Source organism: Pelmatolapia mariae, linkage group LG1 (assembly GCF_036321145.2).
Source record: "Pelmatolapia mariae isolate MD_Pm_ZW linkage group LG1, Pm_UMD_F_2, whole genome shotgun sequence".
In the NCBI taxonomy this organism is placed as follows: Eukaryota; Metazoa; Chordata; class Actinopteri; order Cichliformes; family Cichlidae; genus Pelmatolapia; species Pelmatolapia mariae.
Window position 1 is genome coordinate 18,177,008 of NC_086227.1, and position 14,970 is coordinate 18,191,977.

At 44.0% G+C, this 14,970-nt stretch overlaps 1 protein-coding gene across 8 annotated transcripts in view; it reads right to left on the minus strand.

Annotated features, from left to right (window-relative positions):
- cbfa2t3 (CBFA2/RUNX1 partner transcriptional co-repressor 3) overlaps positions 1–14,970 on the minus strand; it is a 39,195-nt gene that overhangs the window by 18,432 nt on the left and 5,793 nt on the right. Inside the window, exon 1 of one of the 8 annotated variants that reach the window (XM_063474529.1) lies at positions 12,050–12,599. The exons of 6 other annotated variants lie outside the window; for them this stretch is intronic. In XM_063474529.1, coding sequence (XP_063330599.1) covers positions 12,050–12,071 — 22 coding nt within the window. In that variant the 5' untranslated portion in view covers positions 12,072–12,599. Of the gene's footprint in view, positions 1–11,475; positions 12,600–14,970 lie in introns of those variants that run through there. One more of the 8 variants, XM_063474539.1, reaches the window with a different exon arrangement.

A 14,970-nucleotide genomic window follows, 5' to 3' on the forward strand; every position in this document is an offset into this window, starting at 1 on the left:
GCTCCGTTCAACAGCTGGTGTCTGTATTTAAAGAGTGCCACACTGGAGTGTGCAGTGTGAGAGCCATTGACACACTGATCCTCAAGAACACGAGGGGCACTCTGCTGTTTGCCCGATGCCAGACGCTCTAAACATAAACACACAAGGTTGTGGATAGAGGCAAACGAGGCTGGTTTGTATAAATAGATGCTCCTCTATACAGCGCTAAACATGTAAAAACACATTACATGCTGTTGAATTGGTGGTCTTATTCCTTTATAGAAGCAGCCGTATGTTTCAGTAAACCTCGTCTTTGAGCAACTTTATTATGTCACTCTCTGTACAAGATCTTTTCTAGTGTGTACGGTTAGTTTTTGAGAGGAGAGGAGAGGAGATGAGAGGCGAGGAGGAGAGGAGAGGACGAGGATAAGGGGACCATTCAGTCTGTCTGCTCCCACCGTGGGATTATAGACAGCTGTTTAATCTGACCAGCTACAGAGACAGGGCGCACACGTACACACCATGCTCTGGATTTTACTTTTAATACATTAGGAAGTCTGCAAGGTCTGCATCCCCATCTGTGGCCATCTGTGCTCCAATTGTGCTTCGTGTTGAAGGACAAAATATTTATACCAAAAGAAGTATAAAAAGAGAGCTGGGTATGGCAGGTGAAGTGGACCTGTGGTTACGATTCAGGTTTGGACCATGCTATTTCTCCCTCACTTGCACACATCTGAGTCTACTAAGAAGGCCACTTTAGGGACAAATACATCTTTTTTTTAGTCCAAAATATCTCTGAATATTGTGCTGAAAATATGATACAACCATTACCTTTCTCTCTGAGGCTGTTTGCCTCTGTTTCTCAGACTCTCTGAACAGCTGTATCTCTCTGTGTTTGACGTAATCAGGGCTAAAAGATTGCTCACCAAAGAAACAGTCCTCAGTCTGAGTTCTAAAAATGTTCTCTGTCTTCTGTTCTCTCCTTGTGCCATGATGAAACAAGATGAAAAACAATTCACTGCAAGGCACACAAAACCACAGATAACATACTGTACGCGGGCATATGCACAGTGCAGTGGTTTGTCTAAGTCATTTGAGGGTCTCATTATAGATTCAGAGACACATGTTTTCATTTTAGTTCCTTAAGATGAGCGCAGATAGAGATATAACGACCGCCATGTAATGATAAGATATTAGAAGGTCATTCAGATGCTGGTTGTGCAGCGTGGTCTCATTTTACGTATGCATATGCCCGCGTGTTGACTGTATGTGTATCTAGGCATTTGTTCTTCCACTGGAAATGCGGCTGAAACTTCTTAGCTTTAGCTAACCACTGCAGAACAGTCCCCTTAAATCCCCCCTGTCTATTCAGTCTCTCATACTCCGCAGAGACTCTTGTGAGTGACCACATAGCCCTAAAATTCTCTCTCTGTCTCTCGCTCCCTCCCTCCCACTGTAATTCCCCCAGTCTCCAGGAATGCTGTTGTTTTTAATTTCTCCCAGCTGCTCTGGCTGGCTGCCCAGCCGCCTGGCTTTCCACATCTGTTCCCTATCACGCCGCTGTGGAGTCCACACAAACAGAGCCTAAGCCCCTGGCCCCCAGACCCCCACCAGGCCTTAGAATCAAAACACTGGGGATTGCAGGCCTTGCTTTTTGGACCTGGGACTAAGGGCTACAGCACCTACAGTACAATCCATTATTATAGTACCAGCACAAATATCATTCAAATAAAAAGGAGTGTGAACATCATTAGCACAAAATTAATGTCATCTTCCCAAAACCTAGAGCAAGTCATTGTATTTTTTCTGTCTGTGTGCCTGCTTCTCCATTTTGACATTTACCCTGTTATCAGGGTGCACCGAGCCACAGGTAAGATAGGAATGTGTGTGCGTGTGTGCATAAATATTTGTGAGTCTGCACCGAGGCTGCTCCTGCAGACAGATCCCAGACTCCGCTTCATCTTGAGCTGATTTAGAGTTCAGAGGCTTTAAAGCCCTCACTAATGACAGGGTGGGAGGCAGGCCGGTGCAGTGTGTGCGCACACAAACGCGCTTGTACATCTATCTTTATGAGGACTCACGTTAAAGTAGTGTATTCCCTGGTCCCATCACACTAACCCTAATCTAAACTAATTTCTAACCTTAAGTCTTAACTCTGAAGCTGCCTGTTGAAGGTAACTTCATAGCAATGTCCTCACTCCTACGGTTCAGATTACAGTTGCTCAAGAACACTCTCAAACACACACACACACACGCACACACTATAAACAGATGCACAGATGGTTTCACACGTGCTTACAAGTTTTCAAAATACGTATGCTCATGCTGTGGACACAAACATGGACATTTTGCCCTTTGTTACTTAAGAATCGCTGTGATATTACACATGTGCAGCATATGGCATAATAAACACGGTGACCAATAACAAACAGGGGAATAAGGAAGGGAGGATGGGGGAGGACTGGTTGTCTTCAAGCACTGACAACAGCCGGGCTGTCTTTGATCAGATTACAACAAGAAGATCATTGACAATTCGCTAGCTTTTCAAAGTCGAAAACATCTCCATTTTCTTTTAAATGATCAAACTGGGGAGGGAAGAGTAAGAATAACTACAGGACAAGCAGAAGGTGAGGACAGATCAAAGACAATTTATCCAGGACCAGAGGTGCTAAGGTTAGAAAAGCCGTATTTCTGCCTCTCAAAGCTGCAGGGATGCTGTCATACACTGCTTATATCTGTGAAAGCTGTTGATGTAATTGTATTGAAGTTCTAGCGACCATCTGTTCTCCTTTGGGAGGGCCTGGCTCCTCTCGTCGGCAGTGAAGTGGTTATGTGCAGCATATCACTGCTGCCGACGTGCTCGCAGAGAAAAAACTTCCTTTTCAGATTTTCCCAACGGCTGCTAATAAAATCCAGATGCTAGACTGTTTCTGCCTCACTCCCGCTTCCCTCACTCCTCCCTCTCCATCTTCTGTCCTTCTACATCTCCTCTTTTAGTCCCCCCCCACCCCACCCCACCCCCACCCTGAGCTATCCTGTCTTCCTACATTGCTAATCATTTTTTTGCTTTTCTTTTTTTTTTAATCTACCTGTCCTCCCTTTGCCCTGTTCTTCATTCCCTCACCACCCGTCCATCCTCACCTCCTTCTTTTCTCCAGCCACTAACTCAGAGCCATTCCTAAATAAAGGAAAGTATTTGTGACATTTGGCCGAGGCAGGCTGTGCCAAGAACAACTCCCTGGCTAGCCAGACACATCTGGAGTGTGTTAGGACTGCACTGGGCACTGGTACTGACACTGGCTATCCCACCACACACACACACACACACACACACACACACACACACACACACACACACACACACACACACACACACACACACACACACACACACACACACACACACACACACAGAGAAAATAGTCCCACATATAAGATCACCAAAAAACCTATAAAAATTGCTCTCCTTACATGCCAGAAGCTGCAGGCACAAATTCTCAGTTGTACTTGTTATTGTATTGCTTACACTTCCTCAGAAGCAGCAGGGAAATACACAGGTTTTCATGGATAATTATGCAAGTACATGACTACACGCATGCGTTCTGTGTAGGTATGTAAACAGCATCGGAGTGCACGCATGTGTTTTGTGCTTCTGCATGTGTGCAAATGTGTGTGGGTTTGCCTGTGTGCGTGCTTGTGTGGCTCCAGGGTCCCTGTGTGAGAGGAGCTGAACACCTGAACATCAATAACTGTCATGTGAGCCACCTGGGACCCCACAGCCAGCTTGCACCATGGGCACACAGCCATCACCAGCACAGCTGCCACAGAGAGGGGAGGGGATGGGGTTATAGAAAGAGAGAGAGAGAGAGAAAGAGAGGGAGAGAAAGAGAGAAGGACTGAGAGCAGAGATGTGGGGGAGGAAGTGGGAGACAAGACAGAGTCACAGATATGAGGAAGTGACTGTGCATGTACATCTAGGAATGGGCCAGCAAAGCAGGCAGGCAGACAAACAAAAGCAGAAAAATTTACATGTAGCTTCTGCCGTGCATGAAAACTCTCGTTTGTTTTTGCTCATCTACATCTTTTTTTTTTCCTCATCCTGTCAGCCATGCACCTAATTTTGCCAGCTGAGAGCTCAGCCCCAGGCAGCCAATAACATCGGATAAGACTCTCTGTTGTCTTCACTTTTTGATGAGCCCGGTTATTGGGCTTCCTCAAAAGTGACATAATTCATCCTCGCAACGAGTGCACTCGTGTAAAATCCAGTTTTGCTGAAGCAGAAAACATTTTTTGTGGAATGTATGGAGTCATGATTGGTATCACAGTAAAGTGGAAGCGTAAACACAGCATCTACCTAGGCATCTGATATTGTTTTAGGTAACAGGATTCAGTAAATAAATTCTATTGAGAAATCACATTACCGCCTTATCGATCATCTTGAGCATCTAGTACCGATTTCTTTAATGACCGACCAACATCAGCTTCATATTTCACTTCAATGGGAATAAAACCAAAAGACAAAACATATTGGAAAAGAGTATGTTCACAATGAGCGCACTTCCTCGATCCAAACACCTGCAGCCTCACCCAGCACCAATTAGCTCATCAGGCTTTTAATTACTCTGTTAATTGCATACAGGCAGCGTGAAGGGCAGCCTGGGAATAGGGCAAGGGGGCCTCCTGAGGACCCAGCCTGACAAGCCTGACAAACAAAGAGGAAATTTTCTACCAACAGCAGCCACAACAGAACAACTCTGGAGCCTAGGAGGAGAAGTGAAACGGGAGAAAAATAACTGCAAGTGCCTTATTGACAGCACTGTGATGTCACTTCCTGTTCGGATCAGAGGCTGAGACCGTGATCTGGGTGATGTGAAAGGCTGGGGCAAGCTGAGATGCAGAGAAAGAGAAGAATCTGAAGGAAGAAAGGAGCAGCGCCTTGTACAAAGAGTTATGTGGACATCTGTGAGCAGCCACACCGCATCTGGATTAGTTCATGATGGTCACAGGAGAGAGAGAGAGAGAGAGCGAAGGGCTGGGGTGGATTGGTGCTGGAGGGGCGGGTGAGAGGGGCTAGCGTGGGAATGTCCCACTGTTAAGTTTCGGGCATGCAGGCTTAGTGTATTTGTGGGAGAGTTGGGCCGGAGTCTCCACAGAGTGACCCGTCTGTCACAGAGCTCTGCAATAACACAAACATCCTCTAAACTGTGCAAACTGGACACACACATTCACATGCAAATATGACTACAAGGCAGCTGATATGAAAACAGTCGGAGCGGCGGGGGAGGAATTCTGTATCTGTTTTCTCCTGCTGCTACAGTGGTTGGCATTTACTCTTCATCCATGTTTTACCGTATCAGAGAGGCCGCCTTCGTGCCTCTCCCTCACAGCAGATGTCCCCCCTTCCATTTCTTCCAGGAGCAGTGTTTGAGGAGGTGTATCCAGGAAACAGTGGCCAGCGCTCACTTCCTGTGTGACAGGTGTGCGATGGAGGCCTGACAGCTGCTGTCCTGCTCTCTCTTTCCCTCTCTGTATTCCTCTCTCCTGTATCTCCCTCTTTCCAGCCAGCTGCAGCAGAGAGCAGTTCTGTTTGTTCTTACGTCACTGCTGCTGCCTGCTGATTTATGGAGCACAAAAGACTTAGAATTGACCCTGGCAACATGCACACACCACAGCAAATGCAGCATCGCTGTGTATCCTTTGCCATAAACTCTTTGCGTGAGTGTGTGTTAACAGAGCGCGTGAACTACGGCTGCCTATTTTTCTCCCCGTGTCTCCCCTCTCTCTTATGCTTTGTGCACCGTTAAAAACCTGACACTGAGCTGTCACTTACAGCTAAGATAGGAAAACAAACAGCAGATTAGTCATTCTCCTGCTTGATGTCTTGTATTTCATTTCATTCTGTGTTAAATGTCTGCTCTGTCACCATGGAGCTGTCAGCGCTGACAAAACTGTCTGTAGCCTGAACTGCTCTCCAGCCTGCCAGCGCTCTCATACCTCTTCATTTGCCCCGCGGGCACAGTAACAAAAGCTCCTGACATTAGCCAGGCATGGGGAGGGTGTTCTGTATTATCCTGGAGGACCCCATAGGTTTCACACACAGACACGCAAGAAACAAGAATGCAGCAGAGGAGGCGGGGGCAGGGGGGGGAGACATTCATGTGACAGGTTAGAGGGAAGCTTTGACAGTTTCTTCATTTAGCCTACAGCCAGCTCATGCTGGAAGCTGCAGAAATAAATACCAGCAAGTCCTCTGGGACGCAGGCCGACTACAGGACGCCGCCACAAAAACAGAGCGAGTGGCTAAAGAAGGAGAGCGCCCGCTGTGCCAATAACATGGTGATTATGTGAGCTAATTGGGAAATTAAGATGACCTGATGCCGCGCGATGGTCAAGGTGGAGGGAAAACTGCCACTGTAAGGGAACTGTGTAAATTTATGTAAATTTAAACAAAACATCTGCACTCTTACACTGGTATAATCTTCCTAGGGAGAGATGACAGAAAAAAAAATCTATATAGTTTATATTAGTGCATGCTTACTAAGTTACAGTTTTTTAGGAAAAAATAAAGTCTAATCCAGGGAAGATAATCTCAGTCTTGTATATGTCACAAAATTATCCACTCATATGTTTCCTTATGCTTTGTTCTTCTCTGTTATTACAAGTGCAACTCGTTCATATTACATAAAAAGAGAGACGCTGTGGAATCAATCATAGTTTCAGGGTAGAAAGTGATATGAGTGAAAACATTACCAGGTGATTATCAGTTCATTTAATGCATAACATTATTTCTTATGAGATGAAATTCTACCACAGACTCAAAAATAATCTTTAAACCTTTTAAAAGATCTTTTCACCAGGTCCAGCTCACCATATCACAAACTTTTTGGTCCTACAAAGCGTCTTTATGTTTTCTCATATCACATTTATTTCTTTACTTGAAGGTCTCTGGAGGAACTTATAGATTTCTCCACAAAGACATAACATAGTTTTCAGAAATCTTACAGATGGGCTGATTTCTGTTGGAAGCAATAATTGAAATATCAAACACAACCTCTACACCCTGCAGACGTGACTGCGCCGCTCCTCAAAGTCACCACTACTCTTTGACATATCAAGGAAATCTCTAACCTTCCTCTCTCTACACTTCAAATATATCTGTTTTCTGAAAGGTTGAAATATCAATTTCCAAGTGAAATTAGAACTTTACACGGGCAACACTTTTATCTGAAGGGGCACAGTTTCTCTATTCCTATGTGTGCGTGTGTGGAGAGACAGACATGCACAGGAAGGAAGGCTGAAGTCGAGATTAAGGTCTGTACAACTAGCTGGTAACACACTCAGTGGCTCAGCCTCCTATTTGAAGAGGGACGGAACCATCTGTGTGGCACAGGATCTGTTTCCAGGAGATAACGACATTTTTAATTTCACAAATACTGTAAGGGGAGAGAGAGAGCGCAAATGTGAGAGACATGCCTTCCTTCCCAATCTCTGTCTGCACGGTCGCCCCGTTGCAGCACTTCCCCAGACGTCCAGAGAGGACGTGTTTTCGAGTGGAGGCCTTAATAACTTCAGTCTGTGTTCCTTTGCGCTTGTTTATCCCACGCCTGTGATAAAGGGCTCGATGTGGGGCAGAAGGAAAGGGAGGGATTCATTATATCATGTAGCAGTGGCGATTTGCACTTCCCATTTTCTCTGCCGGCCTGTTCGCTTGGCGTGATTAAAACACAGCTCGGTGCTACTGTAGATTAGCCCAGCTGTATCCTGTGTCAGACTCTGATCTGAGCACATTTCCTACAATGAAGTAGAAAGGGTGGGAGGTGACAAGATGTAGCAGTGGGAATGGGACGAGGAAAAGAAAGGGGTCAAAAGAAGGTCAGAGGTGAGTGACCAGGCGAGGAAGTAAAAAAAGGTGAGGAGGGATAGCAGGAGGTGAAATAGGCACAAGATAAGGAAGGGAGGAGGAGGAAGGTTGTTCTTCTTGGCTGTAGCTGTCAGCATTTCAGCTACATACTGTGGTGACACTGGTTTGAACCTGCATTCACAACCGGGTGTTTATGTGAGCTACAAATGCGCCTCGTTTGAAAAATGCATAATTGAGGGTGCAATTTGTGAATGCTTTATATGTTGATGAATTTTTGAAGAGTCAATTCAACAAATAATTTTCAGAAATGCTTAGCTATAAAGGGTGAGTTTTCAACCGTGAATGTTCCAGATAAAGTAATTCAAGCATCTCACCTGCTGTGAGAAAGCTGGAGAAAAGACACCTGATAATTCCAGTGAAAACAGTGTTATTACTAGATATGTTGCATCTCTGTGCCTGTGTGTGTGCTGTGGCGCTTAAGAATATGAGTGGATATGCGCACATTTAGGAGAAAGCAAAAGGAAAAGAGAGAAAGAGTTATATTTCAAACACACAATTGGGGTTTTACTTGGCCTCCACCCACCGCTCTGCTCCCACGCTGTGGCGTCAGCAGGCCAGCCATCCAGCGAGTGTGTTTCTCATTCCATCAGATGTTGGGAAGCTGCTCGCTTCTTGACTCTAGTCTCTGACATTCTCCATCTCCCCAGAGAGGCTGGGCAGCCTTGTCACAGTAATGTCAAACACATGTGGAACAGACCAGAGAACGGCCGACCAAAAACACACACACACACAAAAGACGGAGGACTGAGCAGCAGGCATCCAGAACCACGCTGGTTTACCCCAGTGTGCGTCAGGATAAACAGCACCGAAACTATAGAGATGCTGCACCTCATCATTTGCTCTCATAAATTTACACAAAAAGCACAAATTTCCATATCGCTCTCACTGAACTCACTTCAACTGTGTAATAAGCACACTGTTCCTCTGCTGTGAGCAACAGTTCTGCAAAGAACTGCCAGAGAGCAAAAGTCAACTAAGCTGGATGTTTCTCTACATCACAGATGTACAGTATAACTCCCCTGTTAGTCTGAACACACGCAAATATACACTGAGGGCTGCAACAACTGGAACCAACAACTAGTGACTGGCTTCTGTACAATTTGCAGTTTTAGAGTTACTGTAACCATAAGTGCTGTTTTTTCTCTTTATCTATTAAGGCATAATCTTCTCAAATTAAAGGCAAGGCCATGTGACTTCCTACAGTCAGCTAATCAGAGCAACTGGTGAGAGACAACTTGTATGACAAAGAAGAAGACAATCTGGAGAGTGTACATATGTCAAACAACACAAATATGAACTACTTCAACTTATATTCACCATAAACTTTGCTGCTATAGTGTTTGATTAAGAATAGTGTGTTATTCATATAAGGTTTGCTTCTTAATTAATTAGATATAGTGCACACAGCTCCTCTGTTTAATGAGGAAATCACTCACACATAAACCCATCAAAACATCTTCAAAACTGGGATTGCGTTTTTTTTTTTCTTTTTGTACCACTAACTAAACTTTGCAGAAAAGAGAAGAAGAAATGAAAGATTATCTTCTCAAACCACCTCGTCTTGTTTATTTCTTCTTCTCTTTGCTGAATAGCGATTTACCTTTTCAACACACTGTGTTTGAAATTTCCCATCTAATACATCTTCAGCATGAAGAAGAGGGTTTCTATAAATGTTTGTTGACTAGAGAAAGATATGTAAACACACGCAAACACAGGTTTATATCTTTGGCCTGTGTCAGCCGCTTGACTTGTCTTGTTTGTGATGGCCCAGGTGTCTGTGTTGTGCTGACCACCTGACCGGCTCGCTGTGTGCTTGCAGCTCCCGCCCACCCAGGGCCATCTGCTCCACTCATTAATTAGGAGGCAGCCAGTTTCACCTGCACTGCCTGCATTTAGATCCCAATAATTAACGTGCGGACACACACAAACACACACAGACACATACTCAACAAGCCCACACACCCATATAACAAACACATAAGCTGCAACCAGATGCTGAGGCATCAAGTCAAAGTATAAGCGAGAGCCTTTTCTCTGTTAGACACTGAAGGCTTCTATCATCTCCATTTCTGCTGTTGAATGCCTGATATGTAACTCACTGATAAACTAATGAGGTATAACAAACAAAAGAGAAAGCCATCTTGAAGTGAATGGAAGTGAAGTACATTGGCCTGTGGTTTCGCTTGATGCCTTTTCTTCTGAGGAAAAGTGGTCCTATTACTCAAAACCTGTGGTTGTTTTCCTCTGTATATATAAAACAGCAGACATCCTATCCGTGCACCTGTAGTAGATGGGAACTGAACAAACACTCTGCAGGCTCGGGTCATAATGAATGGCCAGCCTTTTAAGAGAGCTACTTAATGATGAAGTGGGGACATCTGCCTTAGCAGGCGGCATGCCCTCCTGGTCTGAGCGATTGGGCGGCCGGCACTGGGAAGGAGAGAGGACGAGATGCTCACTTGGTGGTGATGGAAGTATAATGTGCGGTGAGGCAGGGTGTCTGCACTGCGGTTTCACCTCTGCAACCTCCCATCTATTGTTCAAGACTATTATCAACTGTTCAATTATTCAGATGATATTTACCAGGGCCAATTACACGGGGCCACATCCTGCAGAGAAAATGGCCGGAGTGTTTTACTGTTGCACTTGCATGCGGAAGAGTGCGCTGCTGAGGCTGTTCAAGTGGGGCTCAGAAACCTTTGGCTGGACTTGTTTTCTTCGCTGGGAGTGTCTCCACACTCACAAGAGTTATTATGAGCCGTCCAGTTCTTTATAACCCACTTCTCTAGTGCCTCCACAGAATGGTATCACCGCAGTGACACGTAAAAGGTTATCCCTCAAAGCTGCTCAAATCTTAACATAAACAAACACTCATGACACCATACCTTGCACTACACTGTTTTGGGGCACCGAGCAGTTCAGTTAAGGGTAAATTCCTAAATGTATCCCTTCACACCCATTGCCTTCATCCAGGCCAAAATCACAGAGACCAAAGATTTTGTGTCATCACTTTGTCTCAGCATCACTTTGATATGTAGCACAGACTCATGTGGCGAACAACTCATGACCTCCCCTTGCTCTGTCTTTCAGTGTCTCTGTCTTTTTATGTCTAATCTCAGCTCTAAAGAATTAAAAGTACAGGAAAAGAGAAAAGTTCATATAGCACTACTGATATTAATAGCAACAATAATATTAATAGAGTCACTTTTTCCTGCCCCTGTAACTGTCTCTTGTTACCAATGTTATTCAATTCAATTATATTTACAAGGCAACATCCTACAGTGGCCCAGCAGTAACCATCTAAAGACATCATAACAGGCAAAGCGACAAAAAAGGCAAAAGCAAAAGTTATCCAGTATCCTGATCTTCACCTTCACAGAGCAAATAAACATTGAATACTTACAATAATGTCAAAGTTTACATTTGAAATATTTTAGTATTTAAAGCTTTTCCATTTAAAACATCGAAAGAGCAATTAAAAATAATGCATGCCAATAAAAATAATAATAGACATATTTTTTAAAGGCGTTTTGCCGTAGTTTCACTCAAAACTGACTTGTGCAGGTTGTACTTACTTTATGAAGGTCGAGGTCAAGCTGAGGTAACAGTAGCGGAGATAATCCACACCAAATAGTTTCTAAAACCGATTTTTATATGTCATCTCAATCCTCATCATTTGAAAATAATAATAATAATAATAAAGCTTTGTCGCGGTCTTATTCCTTATTTTTCTGTCTTTGAAATATTGAGAGGAAAGAGCGAGAGTCTAGCAGGAAAAAACAGACGGTTTAACTTTCCTTTGGGTGTTCAGTAGGGGGTCTTGACTTTCCAGGTTTAATAAATTATGAGGTATTTCACTTCTCAGTTATATCGAAAAACGTATAAATAAAATCAAAGCCAGAGCTCTTGGATCTTTAAGCAGATTGATGTCTTTGGTTTTTGCAGTCTGAGTTGTTGTTGTTGTTTTTGTTTTTGTTTTCTTTTAAAGCAAAAATCAGAACTTGTCCCAGGCATGTAAATCCGCACTCTTGCTCATTTTAACCATCCCAGATCGAAGAAGGAAAAACACAGCCGAGTTTCACCTGCAAAAAAACCCAAATATACCTATCTATCTATCTATATTTTTTTAAAGCAAACAAAACTATTAACCTGTCGCTACTGCAGAAATCATCGCATCCCCCAGGCAAAAAAACGAAATTATAAAGATGCGGATCCTCTGTTCGGCAGGGTGCGTCTATTATTCCTCCTGTTACAACTTTAAAACCCTCCTTTTTTAACTTCACAGTTAAGCCACAGTCCGTGGTGTCAGGAGCGAGTCCTTGTACATCCGACGAAACGAAGTGACCTTCTTTGTTTCTGTCTCTTTTAAAAATGTTTGAACACACAGTTACCCTACAGCCCGTGGACAGGCTGCTCCACCACCACGCTTCTCAGTACGGCACTTCTCCGACGACGCGCTGTCTTTCAGTGTTGTGGTCTTTAAAGAAAAAAAAGAGGAACGCAAAAAAAAAAAAAAAAGCTTCACTTCCAAAAAAGAAAATCACATTCGGCTGAGCAGATCTGACGGTTTATTTTCCTGTGGATTCACAATTTGGGATTTGCAGACTTGTTTTGTCTTCTTCACTGATGAGTGGAGCTGGCGGGGCCACTGTGCGCAGTAACCGCGGCTCTCTCCTCCTCCTCCTCTCTCTCTCTGTCCTCGCTGTAGCCTTCTGTCTGCGTTTAAACACCATCTGGAGCTCCTAACCTCTCTCTCTCCCTCCCTCTCTCTCTCTCCCTCTCTCTCTCGGGTACCATCATAGGCGAGAGCTGGCAGCTATTGTGCAGGAATCCTTTCTAAATTGAAAAAGATCCAAAATTGCACATTGTAAACCCCGCATTTGTGCAAAGTTATTAAAATTATGCTAAAAAAAACCCCTGCGATATTTGTTTAACGGCGATTTAACCAGTAAAACCTTGCTAAAAAACACATCTGCAGTTCTCCAATAAAATGCAGGCAAAAATTAATAATAATAAACTGGACGAAGATGTATAGTAATGACATTATATGGCTGTATGGTTTGTAATATATACCCTATCCTTTCCTACCTATATATTATTTTAGAAGTTTTTTTTTTTAGAAGCTAAACAGCTCGATTCCAAAAGCAGTGAGACTGAGTGAAATACAACTCTTTTACCGTCCCGCTGTCTGCCCGTGGGGGCCGCTGTTTCCTCATATCAGGACGACGGGGACGACAAGGAAAGCAGACTATATTTACTTTAACACTTGGGGGGGAAACCACAAGCTTTCTGAGAGCTGAATGAATGCAAAAGAATGCGTCTGTCGGCATGTGACCATACGCCAATAAACGCAACGCGTCTCGTAAAAGTGACAGTTTCCCTTTATGTTCAAGTGTTGTCCTTAATAGTCAAGTCAGTGGACTGTTGTAAAGAAGGATAGCAGGACGATTCGTCTTGTAAAAGAGCTCCATAAATGTGCCCCATATCTTCCCACCCATATACTCGTTTCAACTGCGATCATCTAAGATCACACGTGGCAACATTAGTATTCCCACTTTGCAATGGATTCACGATTGATGACTGCTTCAACCTTTAATCCTTCTCCTTTGATGCAACATCTGTTCGAAGATGACGAATGACAATTCAAAAAATAACGATTATTTTAAATGGACTAATCTGTCTTTTTTTTTTTTAATTTATTAATCAATTCATTAGCACGTCAATAAAATTTCAACAGTTTAAACGGTGAAAAATGCCCATCGGAAGTTTCCAGAAGCAAGAAGATGTTCTGCTCTCCGGATCAGCATTCCCAAACTTTTTCATTTATTTATTTACAAAAAGCAGTTTTATTTTTAGGTTTCTTTTAAATCTGAAAACAATAATATTAAGTACCCATAAGTATATAAAGTAATATGAATGCATTGTCCTAAATAGATAAACAAATACACTGGACAGGCAGACAGAGATACACAAAGAGCGACAGAGAAAAAGGCAGGTACAGTACATCTGGCTCCTCTATAGTGAGAATCCTCCACCTGTCCACACTGGTCTGTTAGTCCCTTTGCCCCACCCACCTGCCCTCTCTCCCTCCAACAGACACACATAGCCATGGAAGGGGACAGAAGACAAAGCTGACACCCTTCTGACCCCTTCTGCGTCGACAGAACAAACAGAACCAGCTTGTAAAGTACACACAGACAGCTGCTGTGCCCTGACTCCAGTCTCACCAGCCTTCGCCAGCACTGAACGCAAATGCTGCCTTCGTATGGAGACTTCTGAAAAAGCCCTCCACTACTGATTAAATAATGTGAGCAAGTGCGCAGGGGGGGGAAGCCCCGTTCCTCTCTGACTGGAACAGTTCCCTGCACGGCTGATGAGAGGCAATAACTTCAGGTAACGTCAGCACCAGGTGCCAATGTTCTTTTTTTTCTTCAAGCCACAATATCTGATCAAGCTGTTGCTGCAAATGTGATCAAACAAACAAAAGCAGGAGAAATACACCGCAACATTACACACATAAACTGATGCACGGGACATTACAAGGGTGAATCTGTCACAGACTGGGTAGCTAGCGCTAAACTTCAGAGTTTTGGCCCTAAAGCAGCTCTGTATACATGCATGTTGCAGTGTGTGTGCGCACCATAGGTGACTTATTTGCTCTCTGTGCAGAATACTGAGAAAGGAAGAGATATGTGTGTCTCTGTGTGGCCCTGAGTGACAGAAAGGTAGGCGATGGGGGTTGCATCCAAAGAAAGGATTCCTGTCAAGGTGACAGCTCAGAGATTGACAGGATGCTATTCTCTTCGGGAACAGCGTCAGTCAACCTGTCAGCCTCCCTGTACGACAGCCTCTCACTCCTCTTAATTTGGCCTTTTGTTGAGCGGTCACCGGGTTAGCTCTGACACTCCATGTGGCCAGCCCGATAAACTGCACAATGAAATACACTCACGTAAGGTGGGAACTCGCCTCGATGAACTCTCTGTGGCATAATACTGCGACTGGAAGTCCCTTTGATGGCATTAATGACAAAAACAGCTTTGTCTTCCCCGCCTTTTCACTCTCTATCTCCC